The sequence below is a fragment of the Dermochelys coriacea genome, chromosome 1 (genome assembly GCF_009764565.3).
Source record: "Dermochelys coriacea isolate rDerCor1 chromosome 1, rDerCor1.pri.v4, whole genome shotgun sequence".
NCBI classification, from domain to species: Eukaryota; Metazoa; Chordata; order Testudines; family Dermochelyidae; genus Dermochelys; species Dermochelys coriacea.
Window position 1 is genome coordinate 241,284,202 of NC_050068.2, and position 22,426 is coordinate 241,306,627.

The 22,426-nt window shown below is 46.3% G+C and overlaps 1 protein-coding gene across 2 annotated transcripts in view; it reads right to left on the reverse strand.

Moving 5' to 3' along the window:
• The window catches only part of CACNA1C (calcium voltage-gated channel subunit alpha1 C), a 721,739-nt gene that overhangs the window by 13,567 nt on the left and 685,746 nt on the right, over nucleotides 1–22,426 (reverse strand). The window contains exons 38-44 of one of the 2 annotated variants that reach the window (XM_043517767.1): nucleotides 21,992–22,088; nucleotides 20,050–20,152; nucleotides 7,300–7,401; nucleotides 5,430–5,557; nucleotides 3,911–4,045; nucleotides 2,450–2,802; nucleotides 1,500–1,526 (exon numbers count right to left, since the gene is read on the reverse strand). In XM_043517767.1, coding sequence (XP_043373702.1) covers nucleotides 1,500–1,526; nucleotides 2,450–2,802; nucleotides 3,911–4,045; nucleotides 5,430–5,557; nucleotides 7,300–7,401; nucleotides 20,050–20,152; nucleotides 21,992–22,088 — 945 coding nt within the window. The remainder of the gene's footprint in view (nucleotides 1–1,499; nucleotides 1,527–2,449; nucleotides 2,803–3,910; nucleotides 4,046–5,429; nucleotides 5,558–7,299; nucleotides 7,402–20,049; nucleotides 20,153–21,991; nucleotides 22,089–22,426) is intronic. The other variant, XM_043517771.1, reaches the window with a different exon arrangement.

Below are 22,426 nucleotides of genomic sequence, written 5' to 3' on the forward strand. Positions count from 1 at the left end.
AATGTAATTGATCATGCCTGCACTGCATGGGCATTCACAGGGCACTGACTAAATTCCTAAAGTCCTGTCCCATGAGGCTCAGGATAAAACCTGAAATGGATTCCCTGAGGGAGAGCAGGGTGGATTTTCTTCTATGGCTGTCACAAAGTGCCGATAAAGAATTTCAAAGGGTGCCTCCTTGACATTATACCACCCCTCTCAGCTGTGATGCTTATGATCTCTTTTTCCTGTGTTCCACTCTCTGAGCCATTTCTCTCCCTCTACTCTCTTTCATCTTCTCTCTCCCCTTGTCTTTCCCATCCTTGTTCCTTATTTTCCAATCACAATATGAGTAATTTCAATTGAGTTCAATGGGTGCTTTTCAAATTCTGTGGTAGGTGGAGCACCTTGAATTCCATCTCTACCTCCTCCCTCCATTTCCTGTGCTGGGCTTCCTGGTATTAGGCTGCAGTTTGATTGTGCAAGCAGCTGAACAGAATCTGGATCTCTGAAATGCCAGCATGGAGAGCTTCAGAAATCTGAAGTCCAGTCACTTTCACTCTGTTACCTGTGCTGTCAGCAGGGAGCAATGTGGCAGAGAAACACCATGTGGGAATAGGAGGAGAAGTGGGGCCACATGATTGTTTGTTCACTGGTTCACATGTGGCGGAGTGGAGGGAAATGAATATACGTATGGTGCTTTGCGTCAGTTGAAAAAAAATCCAAGGAAGAGTGTCTGAGTGATCAGACGGGATGACTGGCAATCATCGCTGTATGGGTGAAGAAAAGGTCCTGAATAACTGTGTCATACCCTCATCAGCCCACATGGAAAAGCTCTAGCCAAACCCTACACTATTTTGGTAAGAACAGGCTAAACCAGACTTCATTTTGCAATGAACAGAGAATGACGAGGGTCAGGTCTGAAATCATGTGGAGATTGAGGTGAAAATTCCAAACAATTCCACCAGGTAATCCAGCTACCAGAGTCCACACAGTTGTCTGCATTATGGCTAGAGGAACCTAATTGGTGAACGTCTCCTGAAGATACCTTACTACTATTACCATAGAACCTCAGAATTACGAACACCAGAGTTACAAACTGACCAGTCAACCACACACCTCATTTAGATCCAAAAGTATATAATCAAGCAGCAGCAGCAGCGACACACACACAAAAAGCAAACACAGTACAGTAGTGTGTTAAACATAAATTACTAAAAAAATAAAGGGAAAGCAGCATTCTTCTTTTGCATAGTAAAGTTCAAAGCTGTATTAAGTCAATGTTCAGTTGTAAACTTTTGGAAGAACAACCACAACATTTTGTTCAGAATTATGAACTTTCGAGAATTATGAACAACCTCCGTTCCCGAGGTGTTTGTAACTCTGAGGCTCTACTGTACTTCTTTTAACCCTCCTGGCCCTGAAAGGAAGGGCTTAAGTGAAACAATAATGGGGATTTGGACATTAACTTCAACAGGAGCAACTCTGGAGACCATTACAGCATGAGAGGAAACACCTACCGTCCCAATGTTTCATAGTAATGTGTCCTAGTTCACCAAGGAAGCAAGGGGGAAAAAGAAGACTATGTCAGGACCGTAACATAAACACAAGTAAGGAGGAGGAGGAGTATGGAAAGAAATGGCTGTGAAATTCTTATAGCTTCCAAAAGAAAGGCTGGGAAATGGAAAAGCTACTGGATTCTTTATTCAAGCAAACTCATATATCTCTGGCATACTCGTCTTGTTATTCTCTTCTCTTCTTCTCTAGATCAATTGGTCTCAACCTTTCAGGCTGGCAATCCTTTATTTGAAGTCAGAAATATTCATGACCCTTTTACATTTATTATAACCCAAGCAAAACATGTATGAATGGTAACAGTGATAAACCTGTGTTATAATTCATTCATGTGTGTTTTGACAGGTTAACAGTGAATACCTGACTTTGAAGGGTAAGGCTGTATGGAGAGATTGGGAGTGAAATTTCCTTTGCTTTAGATTATAGTACATTTCTGAATGCCTCGCATCCCTCCTGATTGCATTTTATGAGCTCCCTGGGAGTTGTCACCTGCTGATTGAGAAATACTGGTCTAGAGTCTTTCCTCTAGTGTTTTCAAGTATGAATTGCATTTCCCCATTCCTTCTCTATTTAATTTGCCTTAGATAAAATACCTCCTTTCAATCTAGGATGCAGCTCCCTTCAGATACCAATTTTATAGCCTGGGAGATGGAGGGTGTTGATCAATGGTGGTGCTAAGCAGTTCTTCTTCCCAGAGGCTGAGTGTGGTGCTTCTGCAGCATTGCTGGTCTAGGCAGCAAGTGATGAACCCGAGAGCTCACCTCAAATCCTATACACGACAGCACCTTATCCCGCCTCTAGCCTGTTGTAGCATGACTTTAACTAGGCAATATAATTTTTTTAAAATTGTACATATACGTTGGTTTCATTAGCCCATTGCTTCTTTGGAGCTTACCTTTTGGAAGTGAGTTTCCAAGGGGCCTCCTGCACTCGTATGGTGGGTGACAAGGGTGTGCCATGCCCCTCCACTGTGCTGACAGTACTTGGGTAGCTGGGTGGGCTGGGGAAGCGGGACAAGGCAGTATTGTTGGCATTGTTGATGTTGGCATTGGAGCCCGAAGACGAGTAGCTGCTGGGAGTGAAGGTAGAATCCACTAGCTTCTCGTGTGACGGGGACTCCATATCTCCCTGGTTGTTGCCAGATTTATTGATGTGCAAAGGGCGCTGGGTGGTGAACGTCTGGGGGAATGAGCTCCTGCCATCACTTTGGTAGTAGCTGACATGGTTTCCGAACAGGCCACCAGCCCTCTGTCAGCAAAACAGAAAACATTTTCTCTTGGTGAGTGAGACTAGGTGCAAATGAGGACACTAAACCTTAAAGCAATATTTGGAGAAAGAAAATTTGGGGACCAATTTGGCATTGTGATATGGCCCTGTACAAGAAGAAGGTCTCCCTACCAGAAAATAACCCTAGAATATGGGCATCTCTGTCAAAGGGGCTGTGATGGGACCGGGAGGGGTCCATTGTAGATGAGTTCTAATGTTGTGCTCTGATAGATGACAAGAGCCAGCTCCAGAATACAGAGACACCTACAAGTAGTAAAGAGCCATCTTTGCACCTCCCCTCCATTCCTGTGTTGAGTGGAGTTTGGGTGGGATGGAGAATCTGGGCTATTGTGTTCAATTCTCATACCACAGTAGCAGAAAGAGATCCACTCACTAGAAGGAATTCAGAGAACAGCAACAAAAATAATTAACCAGCAGGAGGGACTAGTGAGGAAAGGTTTAAAGAGCCTGTTACGTAAAGCTTGACTAAGCCATAATGAAGGGGAGATAGAGTAACTTTCTGTAAGTATTTGAAGGGTAGAGGCACCAAGGAGGAGAGGGAATGTTGAGGGTTGCCCAAAGGGCATAACCTAAGAAAAAGAAAATTTAGGCTGATTGTTCAGAAAAAAATTCTCCATCGTGAGATGTATGAGGGGGTGGGACCGTCTCCCAGGGAAGTGCTGGAAGACCCATTGCTTGGGTTGCTTAAAAGTGGACTAAACAAAGCACTAGAGAATGTAGTGGATCAATAATGCATAGGATGGAGCATGGATGTGATGACCTGATTTGTTTTTTCAATTTCTGTGGGTCAAACCCTGACATTCTCACTTGGATTGTATTTAGTCTTTACTCAGGCAAAACTCCCACTGAGGAAAAATGGAGTGAAAACTACATGAGGCCCTCAGGATTTGGCCATCTGATTCTATTTGACTTATAGCTTTATATTTTCCATTTCTGTTCTCTAAAACAGCCTGGGAAACTGAGAGAGAGAAACTGAAATGTACCATATAGCACTCCCCAATCTAATGTATTGGGCTCAGCATGTAGCCTCATTCAAGAGGCAAAGAAGGATTACAGCAGCAGCACCTACCCTGAAGATATCATCTTCAGAGGCAGCAGAAACAGCTTCTTTCATGGCCTTGTCTAACTCCTCTTCAGCTGTCAGGTCTCCGGAGATCGCCCGTCGGATCTCTGGCCCAATGTCGTGCAATGTGCGCAACCCAGCCTGGAAAACAGTACCATGTAACACTCTGTCTCCATGTAGTTAGGTGAGCAATAAAAACAGTATCACTTTACATTGCACATCATCTGTTGCCAAGCCCTTTATGAACATTGATTAATTTAACCTCACTACCACCCTGTAAGGTCAGCAGGTCCTGTTACCCCATTCCCATTTTAGAGGTGGCGAGACCAACTCACAAAGAGGGTAAGTTGCTAAAGGCTGCATAGCAAATTTCTGGCAGAATTGGAAATAGAACCCAGGACTCTTCATTACCAGGTGCTTCTTTTAACAAGTACAGCACATGTGCATAAACATACAAGCCCAAATGAGCAAGCATGGGTGCTTTAGAGTTTGGCTCCTAAATCTGTATTCAGGCACACAAATAAAAGAGCTGAGCACCTACACGTCCAGCTGAAGTCAACGGGAGTTCAGCATCTTTGAAAATCAGGCCAATTTTATTCAGGTACTTAAATATGGAAAGGAGAGCTGAATTTTTGGCACCCAGATTTGGAAATTTTAGCCAGAAACTATAACCAGCATTTACCAAACCTCATTAATTGGAACGTGTCTCAATTAGTGTTGTTCTAGGAAACGGTTAAGCTGTCCTATGCTGATGCTGTGTACATATCAGCCTATTTCTCACATGGCACATTATTTGCTTGGAGTCCAGTATTATCTCTCTTTCTTATTGTAACAGTTTCAGAAGCCTATAGAGCTGGGGGTTGCCCTAAGTCCTGTAGCTGTAATCAACGCAAAATTCTTTTTTCAGAAATTCAATGGAAGCTTCTGACACTCAATCTAGCAGTCCACATAGCGAATCAGTGGCAGAACTGAGACTAGATCCCAGGACTCATAGTCCCGTGCCCTATCCACTGGACTATGATGCCTCTTGAGTCCAGGCATCTGCCTTGTTTTTTTTTAACTGCCAGATACTTTCCCTTACTTATCCATAATGACTCCCTCCTCAGAGGGTTTTAGGATGAAACATGACAACAGTAACAATCTTACATTTATTTAGTACCAGCTATCCAAATGGAACCCAAAGCACTTCCCAAACATTACCAATGGATTTATCAACTATAAACATAATTCACCCCAACATCCTGCCAGCATAAGGAAGGGTGCATGGCCTTTGACAGATGTACGTCTATCTGGAGGGGTTGACGTGGCAGCTCAAGGTGCCTCCAGTGTTCCCTCTAATGCGGTGTGGGGGCTGTCTGTTGCTCAGTACAGTCCCAAAAGTGCGTGACACTTGCTGGGAAGGAGGCATGGCCAAGTGTCCTTGACTGTAACAAGGATAAGGAGGTGTACAAACATATTAAACCTCCAGCTCTATGTCCTTGTTTCATTCCTGTGGCACTTAGGCCTGTATCTGCCCATGACTCACCTGCAAGGAGAGAGCATTCCGCTGTGAGGGTTTGCCCACGAGGCCTTGTTCTTTACGTTTCTTGAATTTCCGGAAATACTCTTGGATCAGGAAAGTGGCATAAAACTTCCCAACTGTCACCTCATCATCTGTATGGGGGATATTTCCAAAAGCAAACAAGCAGCTGATTTTAAAGAGTGAATTCACCAGTACAAGCTGCAAAGCTTTGCCATTTACAGAAGAAATACCAGGAACCAAAGAAAGGCAAAGACATTTGTTTTGAGGGTACAAGTACCGCTGGCTAGAGGGCACATTTACTCCAGAGCCATAGCTGTTTGCAGAGGCTCTATGGGGGTCAGAGATGGCTTACATCTATGGGCATAGGTTAGCTATACTGGTATAGAATGCCTCTAACTGCAGGGCCACTTGATGGGTACATTTGCTATAAAGACATGGCTCCTGACCATTTCAGTCGCTTGTACTAATTTCCTAGATAAGACTTCAGTGTATCTGCAACATCCTACTGTGAGTTAGTACCTGCTATAACCCAAAAGGGAACTTGGATTGCTTCAAACCAAGGGACAAATCCTGCAGTTCTTGCCCTCCCTTTACTCAGCCAAAACTCTCATTGATGTCAATGGGTCAAATCTTAACTCAGTTTTTATTTAGGCAAAACTCACCTGGAATCAATGGAAGTTTTGTGGGGCATTGACTTCTGTGAGGACATGGGCTGAGCAAAGACTTCAGGATCTGACCTTAAATATAGATGATCCCCAAGGTGCGATTCTGAGTGACAGCCTGAATGGGGGGTCAGGAATAATGCAGCGCTGCTGCGGCTCACCAGCCCAGCATGAAGGCTCATTATTAAGGTACAAGAGGGGAAACCAGACACCCAGTATCTGGAAACCACAAGTGTCAATCATGCTCCTGCCTAGGATGAGCTGTCAGGAGATGGATGGACCAGAAGAGAAGGGGGTCATTGTTCTGATGCTGTGAGGGGGTCAGGAGTTGGGGGAGGATGGGCTAAGAGGAGGGGTCAAGCAAGAGGGTAAAGAGGGAGGGATAAAGGGGCTGTGGGAAAGAGAAAAGTGGGACAGAGGGTGGGGGGGAGAGTGAGACAGAAAGTATGTAGCAGAAAAGGAAGGGAGGGGGAAGGGGACAGAAAGCATGCCTCAGATAAAATCCCGGTGCATACTCCCCAAATCTACCTCAATAACATACTGGGCCAGATGTGGATCTATTCCAATGTACAAGAGCTGAGAATCTGGCCCACTGTGTCCATATGAAAGCACAGGCCTCGGAACCCAGGAGAAGAGGCCATAGCCTTATCTCAAGGTTGAAGGTTTATTTTTGACACACTGATAAAAGTGATGTTACTCTGCTCTTATATGCCCTGCCTACAGCTACTAAATGTTTATTGCTTCTCTCCCTTGCATCAAATAGTTACTGACAAGGCAAATAAATAGAACACCCTGTACCAGGGATCACATTAGTGTTATGCAATACTGATAAGCATCTAGCCCTCCGGAGAAAGGCCATGGGCAATGCAAGGCAAAATCCTGTTGTCCTTGGCTCACTGGGAATGTGTAGAGAACTGTAAACATCACTCCATTTAGATCTGGTGTATGCATCTGAGAATATTGTTTTCTCTCCCACCCTGACATCTCCACTTCCTCCCAAAAGTTGCCCATTTAGAGGGTTACATTGGTACAGGCATGATCTGCACTCAATCTGCTATAATGTCCAGTTTGACAGATACCATCCTGTAGAGGAAAGCATGCCTCCCATATCCTACCCAGAACCACAAAAGTGACAGGATTATGGAAAGACACACGGCAGGTAGAGAAAGGGGTGACAAGACAGACAGACAAGGAAAGGCTAGTTTGCTTACCACCTGCCGGGGGCACAACCTGATCCAGCAGCTTCATGCTGGTGCGCTTCCAGATTTTCTTAATGATTGCTCGCAGCTCCTCGTTGGCTTGCTCCAGGTTACCTGCCGGGGAATCAGTGAACAGAGGAATTAAGCCAGCTCCAGCAGAGGAGAAAATTTCACACCTATGCTCCGGCATCCCAAAAGGAAAAGAGTGGCTCAAAAGTCTGCCGAATGTACTGTCTTACAGCAGGAGAACACTTCAAGAGTAGCAGAGGGCAATTGGATGTGGGCACTGGGAATGTCTGACCATGGCTTACTCCCTCATGCTCACAGCAGGCAGTCTCATTCAGAAATGTGCAGAGAGTCAGGACTGCTCACACCTCCCCGTGGAGAGATGGAAAGGCAGGAACGCACGTTCTGATTCTGGGTGTGGTCAGACGTCTGCTCTGGATGGGCATTGCCTGGGCAGCCTGGCCGAGGGAGACACAAAACTGTAGCACCGTTTTATGCTATAAATGACCACATGCATGATCTGATAGAGCACTTCCTGCCTTTCCAGAGGTCCAGTGAAGTCAGAGCCTTGACAGGAAAGGGCCTGTGGAGGGGAAATATTTCCAAAGGAAGAACCATCTTGTAGTAACAGCACAGCTAGGAGTCAGGAGATCTGGATTCTACTCCCCACTCTTCCCCGCTCTGTGCCACAATTTCCCCATCTGAAAAGCATAGATACTACCCACCTCACAGGGAAGTTAAGAGTCTGAATTTGGTGGTGCATGAAGTGCTATAGGGAAGGCACTAGAGACATGCAAAGCATTCTGATGAACTAATACAAAGGGTATTTTAAAGGTATTCTCAAAGCCCTTCCTCATAAAATGAGCAAGGGTTTTGAGAGCTTAATAGGTTCCACCTGCGAGGTATATAAGTATGGTACAAAAGTACTTGAGGGGACCATACCAGGGACTAGGATATTGCATATTGCATCCAAGGAACTCTAACCCCTTAACAGACATTACTGAATCAAGCAACACAACACCTCTGGGAGTGAGCAAATATTGGTATCTCCATTGTCTGTGATCCCCTTCCAGCTGCCTCTCTCTTCCCATGCTGCCCACCTTACAGCCCCTTTGGTTTATTTTTCCTACTCTTGTGTATGCCCCTTCTTCCATGCAGTCCCTTATGCATGGAATTCCCTTCCTTCTCCTGGTGGATCAAACTACCACCCTCTCTTCCCCAAGAGCACTTGCCTCATGGAGTCATGGAGTCTATCATTGTTACCCTAAGTGAACTCCCAGGCCCTTACAACCAGATCAATATTGCCTTCTGCACCCCTTGCAGGTTCCACCCCCATCTGGTGCTTTCCAAGCCCCTAATGTTCTGTCAGACTAATGAGGGGCCCAGTTTTGTAAGCCCCCTGTGGACTTACAGTAGGAGTCCCCTCCCCCTCCTGCCACAGTGAACTTGCAGGATTGGACCTAACACTGGAAGCTCCTTTGGGAACTCCCTCCTCCCCAATGTTCTGCACAGCACTGTGCACACCAGCAGTTCTTGATGAATGATCATGTTAAGTGACTTGCTCAGGATTACACAGCAAGTCAGTGTCAAAGTCAGGAATTAGAACTTGTGCATTCTGATTCCCAGTCTCCTGCTTTAACATGAAGACCACACTTACCTGGTTTGAAGCTAAGGCCACATCTACACCACAAATTTTGGTCGATGCAAGTTACTTTGTTATAAAGCTACTGCAGTTAGTATATTCCTTGTGCAGGTGTGTGTACTTGGCTCCTTGTGCCAGCGCTGCGCGTACTCAGCAGGAGTGCTTGTATTGATGCACAGTGTGCTGCACCATGGATAGGTATCCCATCCAGTGTCCACTGTCTTTTGGGAAGTTTTAGCAATGCATGGTGGAGCCAAAACGAATCACCCAGGGGTGACTGGGAGCAAGAGGTCAACTTCCCAGTTTTCAACTGTCTCCTTCCCATATTGTTATCTATAGCCCATAATTTTCGCACTTTTTAAAAAATCCCATGAACCCACACTGCTGCCTCGTTCTCCACCATCTCTGACAGAAGCACGGAACCTGCACTATTGTCATAAGCGTTGCAAGCACAGGACGGACTATCCTCTGATAATTGCAGATCTGTAAAAAGACCCAAGTCAGTGGGAAACATGATGATTTCATGGATGACAGACTGCTGTGGAACATAGTGAGAACCAATGCAAGGTTGTTGGTGGCATTCATGGAGCATCTGCAGACAGTGGAGCGTCACTTTTGGGCCCGAGAAAGTGTATTGACTGATGGGACCGCATCGTAACGCAAGAGTGGGACTATGAGCAGCAGCTGCAGAACTTTCAGACGCTCAAGGACACATTCCTGGATCTGCATGCTGAGCTTGCCCCAGCCATCCAGTGCAGGGACACCAGAATGAGAGCTGCATGGACAGCAGAGAAGTGAGTGGCACTTGCACTGTGGAAACGTCAGCGGGAAACAATTTTGGAACTGGAAAATCCACTGTGGGGGCTACTGTCATACAACTGTGCAAGGCCATCAGTCGTCCCCTGCTATGCAGTACTTTGACCTCAGCAATGTGCAGGCCACAGTGGATGGATTTGCAGCAATGGGGTTCCCAAATTGTGATGAAGCAATAAATGGCACAAATATCTCTATTTTGGCCCCATCACACCTTGCCACAGAGTGCATCAACAGAAAGGGCAACTTTTCTATGGGTATGCAAGTGTTGGTGGATCACTGGGGACACTTCACTGATATCAGCCTTGGCTAGTCAGGTTAGGTGCATGACACTCACATCTTTAAGTAAACACAGGACTGTTCAGAAAGCTGCAAGCAGGAACTTTCTTTCCTGACCAGAGGATTACCACTGGGGATGATGAGATAGTAACTGGAGGACCCAGCCTACCCCTTGCTCCCAAAGCTGTATACCTTGACAGCACCAAGGAAAGATTCAACTACCAGCTCAGCAGGTACAGAATGACAGTTGAATGTGCTTTTGGTAGAGTGAAGAGAGACTGGCATAGTTTACTGACAAGACAGGTGCTCAGTGGAAAAAAAATTATTATAGCTGCCTTCTGTGTTCTGCGTAATATTTGTGAGGCAAAGCTTCCGCTAGGCTGGATAGCAGAGGTGGAGTGGCTCTCTGCTGAGTTGAACAGCCAGACATAAGGGCTATAAGAAAAGGTCAATGTAAAGCTATCTGGCCCAGGAAGGCTTTTATAGAGCACTTTTACAGCAAGCCGCAGTAATGTGCTGTGGTGTTCGGTGCACTGCCTGTCCCTGCAGTTTTGCAGCCTGCTAGGAGTTATGTGAGGTTGGGGTACATCTATGAATATAACACTGTCAATGCACCTATTCATTTTGTGTTGTTCGTGGTACATTGATGATTATTACACTGTGCTTGTCACTGGATCTATGAGTTGTGTCACACTGTACGATAACAAGTAAGAGGAGGTTACTCACCTGTGCAGTAACTGATGTTCTTCAAGATGAGTGTCCCTGTGGGTGCTTCACTCCAGGTGTTGGTGCACCCCTGCACCTTCACTTGGAGATTTTTACAGCAGTACTTGCACGGGCTGCACACATGTGGTGCCTCCATCATGTGCCAAATGTGCCTCAATAACATGCGCGCGTGGTCTTGACTCTTCAGTTCCTTCTCTACAACAGAGACCGCTCCAAACTCCGAAGTAGAGGGGAGGAGGGTGGGTAGTGGAGCACCCACAGGGACACCCATCTTGAAGAATGTCAGTTACTGCACAGGTGAGTAACTTCCTCTTTGAGAGAGAGATGTCTCTGTGGTGCTTCACTCCAGGTGACTGAAAAGCAGAATCTTTTAAGGAGGTAGGGACTTCGGATCTGGTAAGAAAGCTGTAGACAAGACAGCTCGGCCCATTTGAATGTCGGTCAGGCGTCCTGAGTAAGAGCAAAGGTATGCTCTGTATGTTTAGCAAAGGTATGCTCTGAAGCCCAGATGGCAGCTTTGGAAATATCTGTGGGGGGAATGTTACGTAAGAATGCCACAGACGTTGACACAGATCTGGTAGAGTGTGCTCTAACAGAAGTTGGAGGATTCATCTTCTTTAGTTGGTAGCATAGGCGGATGCAATCTGCTATCCAACTGGATATTCTCTGGGTAGAGATGGATTTGCCTCTGGATCGTTCTGCAATTGAAATGAAAAGTTTAGGGGAAGCCCTAAAGGGCTTAGTCCTATCCAAATAAAAGGACAATACTCTGCACACATCGAGTGTGTGCATTGCTGATTTGAAAGTGTTCACATGAGGTTTAGGAAAGAAGGTTTGTAGATGGATAGGTTCATTGAGGTGGAAGGAGTAATGCACCTTCGGGAGAAATTTAGAATGTGTTCGGAGCGTGACTTTGTCTTTAAAAAATATAGTGTACTGTGGGTCAACCATAAGCACTCCAAGTTCTCCTACACGTCTGGCAGATGTATTGGCAACTAAAAATGCAGTTTTCATGGATAGATGTGGGAGTGAGCATGTTGCAAGTGGCTCAAATGGATGGCGCATCAAGCATGTGAGGACCAAGTGTAGGTCCCAGGGTTGAGTGGTGGTCTTATGTCCGGGGATAGGGTCTGGAGGCCCTTGAGGAACCGCTTTGTGATGGGGGGGCGAAGATAGTAGCCTTTCTGGTCTTATTGTGAAAAGCCATAATTGCTGTTAGATGTACCTTTATGGAGCTAAAGGAGAGCCCAGATAGTTTAAGTTCTAAAAGAAAATCTAGTATGAGTGAAAGAGGGGTGGAAGCAGGAGTGGTTTGCTTGGCGGAGCACCAGTGAGTGAACCTAGTTTATGGAGATAGGTGGTACGTGTGGATTGTGTTCTGCTATGTAATAGTACTCTTTGTACCTGTTCAGAGCAATTTAGTTCCTCATTAGAGAACCACTGATGAGCCATGCTTTGAGGTGCAGCCATTGTTATGTTGGGGTGATTTAGTTTATCCCTGCGTTGTGATAATAGTTCAGAATGGGGTGTGGAAGTGAAATTGGTAGGCAAACTGACATCCTTGTTAAAAATGAGTACCATGCCTGTCTGGGCCACGTAGGGGCTATTAGTATGATTCTGGCCCTCTCCTCGCATTTTTTGTAATACCCTGTGAAGAAGTGGTATCGGGGGGGAATGTGTATAGGAAATCATCGCTCCATTTGATGATGAATGTGTCTCCCATCTAGTGCTTTCCTAGGCCCACTCTGGAACAGAATTCCGGGCATTTTTTGTTGGTTGCGGCTGCAAAAAAGATCCAGTCGTGGATAGCCCCATATTTTGAATATGTTGTATAGGATGGTATTGTTTATCTCCCATTTGTGATCTAGGGGAAAAGATCTGCTGAGCTTTTCGCAGTGGTGTTTAGTGAACCAGGTAGGTAAGAGGCTGAAATTTGGATATTGTGTTGGAGGCACCAATTCTAAAGTTTCATAGGCTCCATGCAGAGCAAGTGGGATCAAGCTCCTCCTTGTCTCTTTATATAAAACATGCAGGCGATGTTGTCAGTCATGATCCTGATGTGTTGGTTCTGGATGTGTGGGAGAAACTGGAGGCAGGCGTTGCAGACCACTCAAAGCTCTAAAAGATTTATGTGTAGTGAAGCTTCTGTAGGGGACTAGAGTCCCTGTGTGGTGTGGTGTGCCATGTGAGCCCCCACAACCCGTGAGGGGAGCATCGGTGTTAATGATAACAGTGGGGGACTCCTGCACAAACGGGACTCTGAAGGAGAGGTTGTGTGGAAGAGTCCACCATGTGAGTGAGTCCTTGACTTTGGTAGGTATGGACAGAAGTCTGTTTAGGCTGTGCACATTTGGTCTGTAGACAGTAGTCATTCAACCCTGCAGGCATCACATGTAGAGGCGTGCATTCTTGATCAGAAAAGTGCAAGAGGCCCTATGGCCGAGAAGTTGCAGACAGTTCCGGACAGTGCCCTGGGGGCTGTTTTGCAACTTGGCAACAAGATTCTTTATGGTGTTGAGTCAGATGGGAGAGATGCAAGTCTGGTTATGGAATCGAGGTGAGCTCCTATGAACTCTAGTCATTGAGTAGGAGTTAATGTGGATTTGTTTTTGTTTATTTGTATGCCCAGACCCTGGGAGCGGTCGAGAGCTCGGATGGCCTCCCCGAGAGTCTGTGCCTTAAGCAGGCAATCGTCCAGGTCGGGAAAAATTATGACTTTTTTTTTCGTAGGTGCGCCATTGCCACCACGAGAATGCAGGGTACTGTTGAGAGGCCAAAGTGCAGAACCCTGTATTGGTAGTGGTTTGAGCCTGTAACAAATCTGAGAAAACGCCAGTGGGCGGGGTGTATAGATACATGAAAATAAGCATCCTGCAGGTTGAGGGCTGAAAATCAGTCTCCCTGCTCCTGCGCTGGAATTATGGCTGTGAGGGTAACCATTCTGAATTTTTGCTTTTTGACGAATTTGTTGAGTCGCCTGAAGTCAAGAATGGGTCCCCATCTCCCACTTTTATTTACTGTCAAAAAGTAGTGGGAATAAAAGCCCTTTCCCCTGTGCTGATTGGGCACTGTCTCGACTGCTCCTATTTGTAGAAGATGTTGCGCCTCTTGTTGGAGCAAATGGTCGTGAGAGGGGACCCTGAAGAGGGATGGGGGTGGGTGGGTGAGGGTGTATGGACAGGAAGGGGATGGAATAGCCCAATAGGATAACCTCTAGGGCCCATCTATCCATAGTGATGACTCCCCAGTTGTGGTAGAATGGGAGTAAATGGTGACCAAAAAGTTGGATGCAAAGTATAAGCGCTAGAGTAAGTGGGAGGTTTTGTATACCCTCAACTAAGGCTTCAAATCTGCTTATGAGATGGAGGGGTTTGCAATGGTGCTGATGTTGTGGGGCATCATCGCTGATGCCTGGGTCTCTGGCAGTGTTGCTGCTGGTGGTCGTATGACCTCTGTTGTTGTGTGTAGGCCGTGTATTGTGGGCGTGGGTAAGGCTGTTACCTGTATTGTCTTCTTCTAGTTGCTGGTGCCTCGGGAAGCATTGCTCTAGAATCCTTCATTGTGTGCAGCACCTCATTGGTTTTTGCTGCAAATAACTTCTCACCATCAAAGGGAAGACCCTTCATGGTGTTTTGAATCTCTCGTGGGAAAGAAGAAGAGGTAAACCATGAAGCCCGATGCATCACTATGATCATTGCGGTGGACCTGGCAGCTGTGTCTGCAGCATCGAGGGCAGCCAGCAATGCTGTGTGGGAAATAATCTGCCCTTTAGAGACTATTGCTTTGAATTGTTGTCTCTTGTCCTCTGGGATGTCATTAATAAAGTCCATGAGTTTCCCGTAATTTCTGTGATCATATTTGGCCAGTAGGGCCATGTAGTTTGCCACTCTAAATTGTAGCGTGGATGATGCATAAACTTTGTGGCCGAGTAGGTCGATTCTTTTGCTGTCCTTGTCAGAGGGAGTGGACTGGAAATGCTGCTGTTTGTTCTTTTGGTTGGCTGATTCTACTACCAGTGAATTTGTTGCTGGATGCGTGAAAAGGAATTCTGAGCCCTTGGAGCTGATATAGTATTTCCGGTCTGCCCTTTTGCAGGTAGGGGGTATGGTGGCTGGGATTTGCCAGATATTCTTGGCAGGGTCCATAATGGCTCCATTAATGGGTAGGGTGATCTTGGAGGAGGTCAAAGGTTGTAGTATGTTGGTCAGCTCATGCTGAGTCTCCGAAACCTCCTACAGAGTGATCTTGAGCTCATTGGCCACTCTTTTGAAGAGGTCCTGAAAATGAGTAAAATCATCCGCTATTGTTGGGGCTGAGGGCATAATAGCCTCTTCCGATGAGGTGGATGAATTATTATTATTTTGGGAGGGTTCAGGTGCCTCCTCATCTGCATGCACCACTGCAGGAAGCTCCTGTCCGTCTGTCACAGAACTGTGGATGGGTATAGAAGGAGATCTAATGTCACCTCTGCATGCGCTGTATCGGCTACTGTGATGCCTGCTGTAGGACCCCCATGGGCTCCAGTGGAAGGGCATGGGTGCTCCCATCCACCGGTGTCCATACCAGGGTGGTAAGTCCCTGGATTATGAGGACCTTGGTCTTCTTGGTTCCATGCTAGTAGGGTGTGAAGGGGGGAGGAATGGTATGGTGAAAAAACTCCCTCCACTTCGTCGTCCTCATCACTAGAAAAGTGAGAGGGAATAGGGGATAGCTGTCGGTGCTGTGCTGACAGTCCTGGTGAGAGATCGGTACCAAGTAACGGAGAATGTGGAGTTGGTGAGATTAGCAAATCGCTGGAATGAATAAATTGTGGTGCCACGGTAGAAGGAGCCAGAATATATAGCTCTGGGTGTGGCGGGGGTGCCATAGGGTTGGCCGGTGCCGATTGTTGCAGCACTGTATGCGTAGTCATAAGTGGTTGAGATGTCGGTGCCGGGACAGCAACCAAACTTGTGTGCAGCACAGGCACGCTCAGCTTAGTAGGCACTGAGTCCTTTGCGGTGCTGTGTGGTGCTGTATTAGAACAGGCAGGAAACTTTAAGCCCTGTTGCTTCAGCACCGGAATGGCATGTACTGGCAGCAGCTGGGTACAGACAATGCCGGAGGTGCCCAGAGCGTTGTATGTGTTGAGCCATAGAGCGGTCGGCACCGACGACCTGTTCAGAGACCATTTGGATGCTGGTTGGTGGCTGGCTCTGTGAGGTGATGAAGCTGGCTGTATTTCTGTTGTTTTCTTCTCCTTAGTGGACTTAGGAGGGCTCTGTCTCAAGTAGGACTCCTGACCTGGGTCAGAGGCAGATCTGAGGGACTTCTCCATTAGAATTAACTTGAGTCTCTGTCCTTTTGTGCCCTACCCTTCAGTTTATTGCAGTGGACACATTTTTGGGGGACGTGGGATTCTCCCAAACAGCGAACACATTGAGAATTGCCATAAGAGATAGTGATGGCCTCTCTGCACGTAGTGCATCTCTTAAAACCTGGTGAGCCAGGCATAGTATAAACTGTCTAGCTGACAGAAAAAAAATGGGAAGGAAATTTTTTTTTAAGAGAAGGGGGAAATGAATCTTATTTGACTAGAAAAGACTACATAAACTGTATAAACAACTAATAATCTATCTAAAGCAAGAAATAATTGAACAAGACTGCTGAGCTTCATCTCAGGCTGGGGACGGTAGAAAAGGAACTGAGGAGCCTGGGCCGTGTGTGCGCGTTATTGAGGCACATTCAGCGTGTGAGGCAGGCAGTGCGCGTGCGAGTACTGCTGTAAAAATTCCCAAACAAAGGTGCAAAGGCGCACCAACACCTGGAGTGGAGCATCCACAGGGACAGCTCTTGAAGAAGAATTAGTGGTTTCAGAACTGCTAGGGACTTTGCAGCATATGTTGTGAACTAGTAAAGATGAATTATTTTCCAAATAATAGAATTTTATTCAGTAACAAAAGGTGTGCAAAGAGAAATCTGTGCAATTTAAAAGCAAATATATTAAAAAATGAATACATGACTGGAATAGAACTTAACAAGGGATGTTCATTTTACCTACACATAAAGCAACTGTGGCTTTCACAGGTCAGCGTAGGTGAAGCTGTGGTTGTCCTTAATGTCCCTCACAGTGGAGTGGTAGGGGTACGGATGCGGGCCTTGATGCTGCAGGGAATCTTAAGGGGACTGTAGGGAGATGTTGCATGGAGTTACCCAGGAACTGCAAAGGGAGGCGGCCCCAGGATTGTTGAACCTGTAGGTCCACAAGAGTCTTCAGCATCTGTGTTTGCTACTGGAGAAGCCTCACTGTGTCCAGTGCATTTCCCTCTCCGCTTGCTGCTGGGAGTCCTGGGCCTTTCTCCTGTCCGCTCTTTCCTTCTCCAGGGTCTCTGCAACGTTCACCCTTCAGGCCCTGTGCTCACAGTCTGATGTAGCATGGCCTTGCAGGATCTCACTGCACTTGTCATCCTGAGTCCTCTTCTTTCTCCTCCTTATCTGGCTCAGGCATGCCAGGTGTGTGTCGGGGGTGCCCCCTTAGAGCTGCAATGGCAGCAGCTGCAACAAAACGTGGAGTTACCACTGTCAGTATAGTCACAATGGAAAGTGAAGATTCAGAACTCCCTTCCCTGGCTCCCCATAAGATTTAAACAAGACATGCTTACTGCCACTTCTGCTTCGGAGTGCTTGTGCACTGTGCCACTCAAAGCACCAGTCATGCTGAGAGTGGCCTGCCCGGGTGACAGAAGTGAAGAGGGAATTGCTCGGCTGCATGAAACTATGAATACAGGGCAATGGCACTGAATCCTGGCACCACTGTCCACAGGCAGTGGTGATTTTAACTGATATCTCCCTCCTGAGGGTAACAAGGGCACAGAGAGCACAACTGTTGCTGGTATCCTGAAGTCGCTTTGGCCCGTATGCTCCTAGCCTATGTACTGCAATGGTGCCAGCCTAAGTTATCGCTGACTGGTGTGGGAAAGCATCCTACGGCAGAGGAAGAAATAAAACTGCCATCCCTAGAAACCTTTGGCAGGGGATTGCAGATACTGCCAGGAAAGTTCCATCGAGATTTCTTAGGAGGATTCAAGGGACATCTCTGTGTTCACAAACAAACTGCTCCACATGCTCTGCCTGCCTAACTCTCCAGGGGAATGAAAAGCAGATAAAAATACTATCTCTCTTTCATGTACCACTACCTGTTCTAGCACAAGTCAATTAATGAAAAGTTGATAGCTACATCCTGTTGGATTGGGGGCCCCATCAATACATCATTTCAATGGGAAATACAATTATACACTTACCCGAGCTTCCTTCCCCTGCATTGGGCTCGCCTGTGCCTGACTGCTGGGACTGACTGGACTGCGGTGGAGACTCAAACAGGTCCTGGCTCACGGCATAGCAGGACCCCCGGTCAAATGTTCCCCTTCCTTCTCCTCCTCCTCTTCCTCCTTGCTGTTCATGCAATGTGCTGGTGACTTAGGCTCCTTGGAGGTATCCACAGTGATCTGTGGGGTGGTGGTGGGCTCTCTCTCAAGTAAGGCATGCAGCTCTTTGTAAAAGCAGTAGGTCAGCAGCTCAGCAGCAGATTGATATTCTGATATTCTTCATGCCGTTCCTTCACTTTCATGCAGCACTGCCGCTGATCCTGCGTACCCCTTCTCCTGCGTCCCCTGTGTAATCTGCTCAAAGATGTCCACATTTCTACAGCTGGTCCATAGCTGTGCTTGCACAGCCTCTTCTCCCCATAAAACCAGGAGATCCAGTATCTCCTGTCTACGCCAAGCCGGAGCACATCTGGAGTGTGTAGCTGGCATGGACAGCTGGACAGTTACACACAACAATAAAGAGCTGCTAGGTGTGCTCGTCAAGCTGGACAACCAGGAGAAGACATTTCAAAAATTCATAGTGCTTTAAAGGTAGGGTTGCCTTCTGGTCTCCACTGACCCCTGGGCAGTGGCATTCACAATTGTGACCCGAGTGATTAGTGTCGGGCACTGTGGGACGGCTGCTGGAGGACTGTAGGGTCAACATAAGTAACGCAGTCTCTACACTCACACTGTGCCAACCTCAGTACATAGACCCTGGCTCAAAGCTGTTCTGGGAGGGGATGTTACTACAATGCTGGAACGAGGCACGTACATTGGTGGGAGACAAATGTAAGTGTAGACACGTGCACAACTAGGTCAATGCAAGCGACTTATTTGCCAGTTAACCTAACTTTGTAGTGTAGACCAAGCTTAAGGAAGCAAAGTTGCATTTTTCCCCAGGAGATGATTAAGCCATGGAACAGTCTGCAGAATGAAACAGTACAAGGAGGAAGCACAAAAGAGTTTGAGGCTAGGACAGAAGTGAAGGTCAAATCCTGTTTCTGGTTCTATGTGCTTTAAAATGGGAGATGGATTAGGGGACCTGAAGGTTGTTTTTTACCTGAGAAATGCCTCTGTTTGTGTCCAAGATCCTTGATCAAGCTGTCTTAGCACAGGCTCCAAGGACTTAAAGCCACCTTTGTAGCTGATCCCCTGAGTCTGGGGTAAGCCAGGGCTGATTCAGCCCCCAGTGTAATTTAGAACAGGGTAGGTTACAGTTCTATTGGTCCAGGATTGCAAGGCACTCTCAGCCATGTCCTCTATTACCTCCGACAGCTAGGGAGGCCAGTACTGAGTGGTGCTTATATGACCAGACCAGCTCCATGGACTGGACTCCCCTACACAAGGGATCTCCTCAGCTGTCCTTTATGGCAGTTCTCCTCCTGCAAAGGTGACAGAGTGGGGGCTAAGGATCTAGCCCTCTGGACTGGCCAGTGATTGTTCTTTGGCAGCATCTTTTCTCCATCCTAGAGTGGTCAGTAATTTCAGGCTGCTACCCCAGAGCCTATTTGCTGCCCTCTGAAGGTGCAGTTTTACAGCTTTGGCACATATGCCACCTTTCCCCCTCTTTTCCTGACTGTTATCTGAGCATTCACTAGGGCTGCAATTTTAGTTGCAAGATCATCTAAGAGGGAATTTTAGGAAAATTACTAATAATCAGGAATGATACTACAAAGGTACCAGTTGCCTGGATGACGCTTAGCTATAAACATTGTACTGTCCCTCTGAGATGTTATTCCTTTCTACACATTTACATTTGCTTCCCATGCCAAACACTCAAAGTGAATAGCTGGAATCATTTTGTGCATGTGATCTCCAAATGTCATTTTCAGACCTAGTAAATTTCAGCAGAGGTGTCATCCATCTACGCTCCCAGTCACATGCATGAAATAAAACCACATGCATCGTACACATTTTTTGAGATTAGGAGGTGAAGCCTGAACGCGTTACCTTCAGTTTTGATCCTCAGTGCTGTTCTGACCAACGCAAAGAGGGTGGCATTAAACATGACAGTCCCATCACTGTTCAGTGGCATATTCATAGAGACTAGGCGCTAAGGGGTAGGGAGAAAAAACAGAACAATCATGCAGTCAACACACACTACTCAGCAAAACGTTTTTTCTCATGCCCTCACACCAACCTCCTGACTTATCACCCCTCCCACCAATGCAGGCACAGTCCATGTGCTTGGTTACCCAGATAGGAAAGGATGCTTCATACCATCGTAACAGTAGAATGTGTTTGCCCAGAGGCATATACTATAGTACCTTAATGTGGATAACCCTTTCTAGGCCAGGACATAATTCATCTCTCCACTTTCCCCAGTAGCAAGTGGGCATGTACCCACAATGCATCTATGCAGACTGGTATTTATTACAGTAAAAGCAATATTTTACATTTATATGGCATCTTTAATTCCTAATGACTGTGAAGTGCTTTGCAATCTATAAGGAAACACTTTGCCCACCACTGAAATGTAGCTACCTCTGGTGCAGAGCTGTTTAATAGATCACAGAAACTCTCCACCACCTTTTAGGACATGAAGTTAATACCATATCCTACTGCAACTGCACGGAGAATTTTAGTGAGGCAGACTATAGCTGTCTAAATCAGAATGTGGATGATAAATTCGAATTAACATCCTTTCTTTTGTGCCAGATGATCTATGATGACACAAGAGCCTTTATTTTACATTTTATCCTAAAGATGGCACTTTCACAAACACTTTGCCCCCAACAACTCCACACTGGGCATGGTTCAGTGCTGACCTGGAGGGAAAAATGCCAGCTGCTGACTCCCCAGCTCCACTTTCTGCAGTTACTGGGTTTCAGTGCTTCAACCAGACCCTGCTTAGCAAGTGAGATCTGGCAAAATAACAGGCTGAAGTGGTCTGGTTGCAGGCACGAAAAGTAATGCATTTCTGCCCAAAGCCTTGTTATATTCTAAGACTGATAATAACCAGCTACAAGAGGAACATGTCAACTTTCTAAGTCTCTGAAGAAGGACAGATCTGTCCATAGAGGAGAAAGGAAACACTAAGGCTAGAAACAGATCCTTCACAAGGGAAAATCCTTTCTGATGACTGGAAGCTTTTAACTAAGAAACTGAGGAGGAAATTTTCACACAAAGATTCTCCTCCCCTCCCCTCCCCTCTCCTCCTCTTCTCTTATTTCAATATGTAGGTAATACTGCTATTTAGTCTATAGACATTATTTAAGGAATGATAACTCATCCCAGGTGCAATATTAGGTACAAGGAAAAATCTAAAAGCTATTTCCCCTCCCCTGTTATTTCTGTCTACCCTTCAGAGACCATATCTAGTGTATCTATTTATCTGTCTCTACTGCATGGATACATCATTGATATTTGAGGACTACAGTTATCCAAGAGACTTATTAGTGATATGGCTAATGGATTCCCACCAGGGCACTGAATGCAACTAGAAACTGCCCGCCATCTCTCAACAGAAGAGCCCTGGGGAAGGTTACTCCCATCTGAAACAGGCAGGAGATAGGATTACAGAATACTGGGTTATCGGAGTAAACAAATACTATTCCTGGCTTCCCCATTAGGGGGCAGCAGACTTTCTCAGATGGGTCTTTATAGCCTTACATGACTCTCTTTCCCCAGATAATAAGTCTATAGCATATGCCACTATGTATACCTGATAATTCCTGTGCCAGAGATTCTGCAAACTCTAGCAAGGAGTCTATAATGTAGGCTAACAAATGGCCTGACTAGAAGCTAATACAGCAGCAAGCAGTGTTTATCAGATGATTCCCCAGAACCGACTGTCTAGATTATCAGTAAACGAAGCTGTAATTTGTTACATCTGTGCTTCCTCTGAGATGTTCTTCCCTCCTCCAACCTTCCCCCAACTGCACTGTCTTACTTTGCAAGCCACTCGATGAGGACAGAGCTTCCCAAAGCCCAGCGGAGGCTGAATCCGCCGGAGCAGTGTCACCACGTCCAGGTGTTTGATCCGTCCCCTGGGGAAGAAAATACAGTATCAATGATATAAGGGCCTGCCAATCCATCTGGAGAGGGCCTGAGAGCAGATGCTGTTAGAAACATATATGAGGTCTCCATCCCAAGATTGCCAGAGCCATTCTGTATTAATGTGACATAGCAGGTGGCTTTATACGGTGCCTCTCATACTAAGTGTATCTCTCCAGGCTTGCACAGCCATGAGTTAGCTCCTACTAGTTTGACTGTGTAAGAAAACACAACAATCATTATACACTTAGGCCAATATTGCAAAATTGGCCATGGATTTCAGTGCCTCAGTTTCTAGGTGCCCAACTTGGCACTATGGGCACCCAAAATA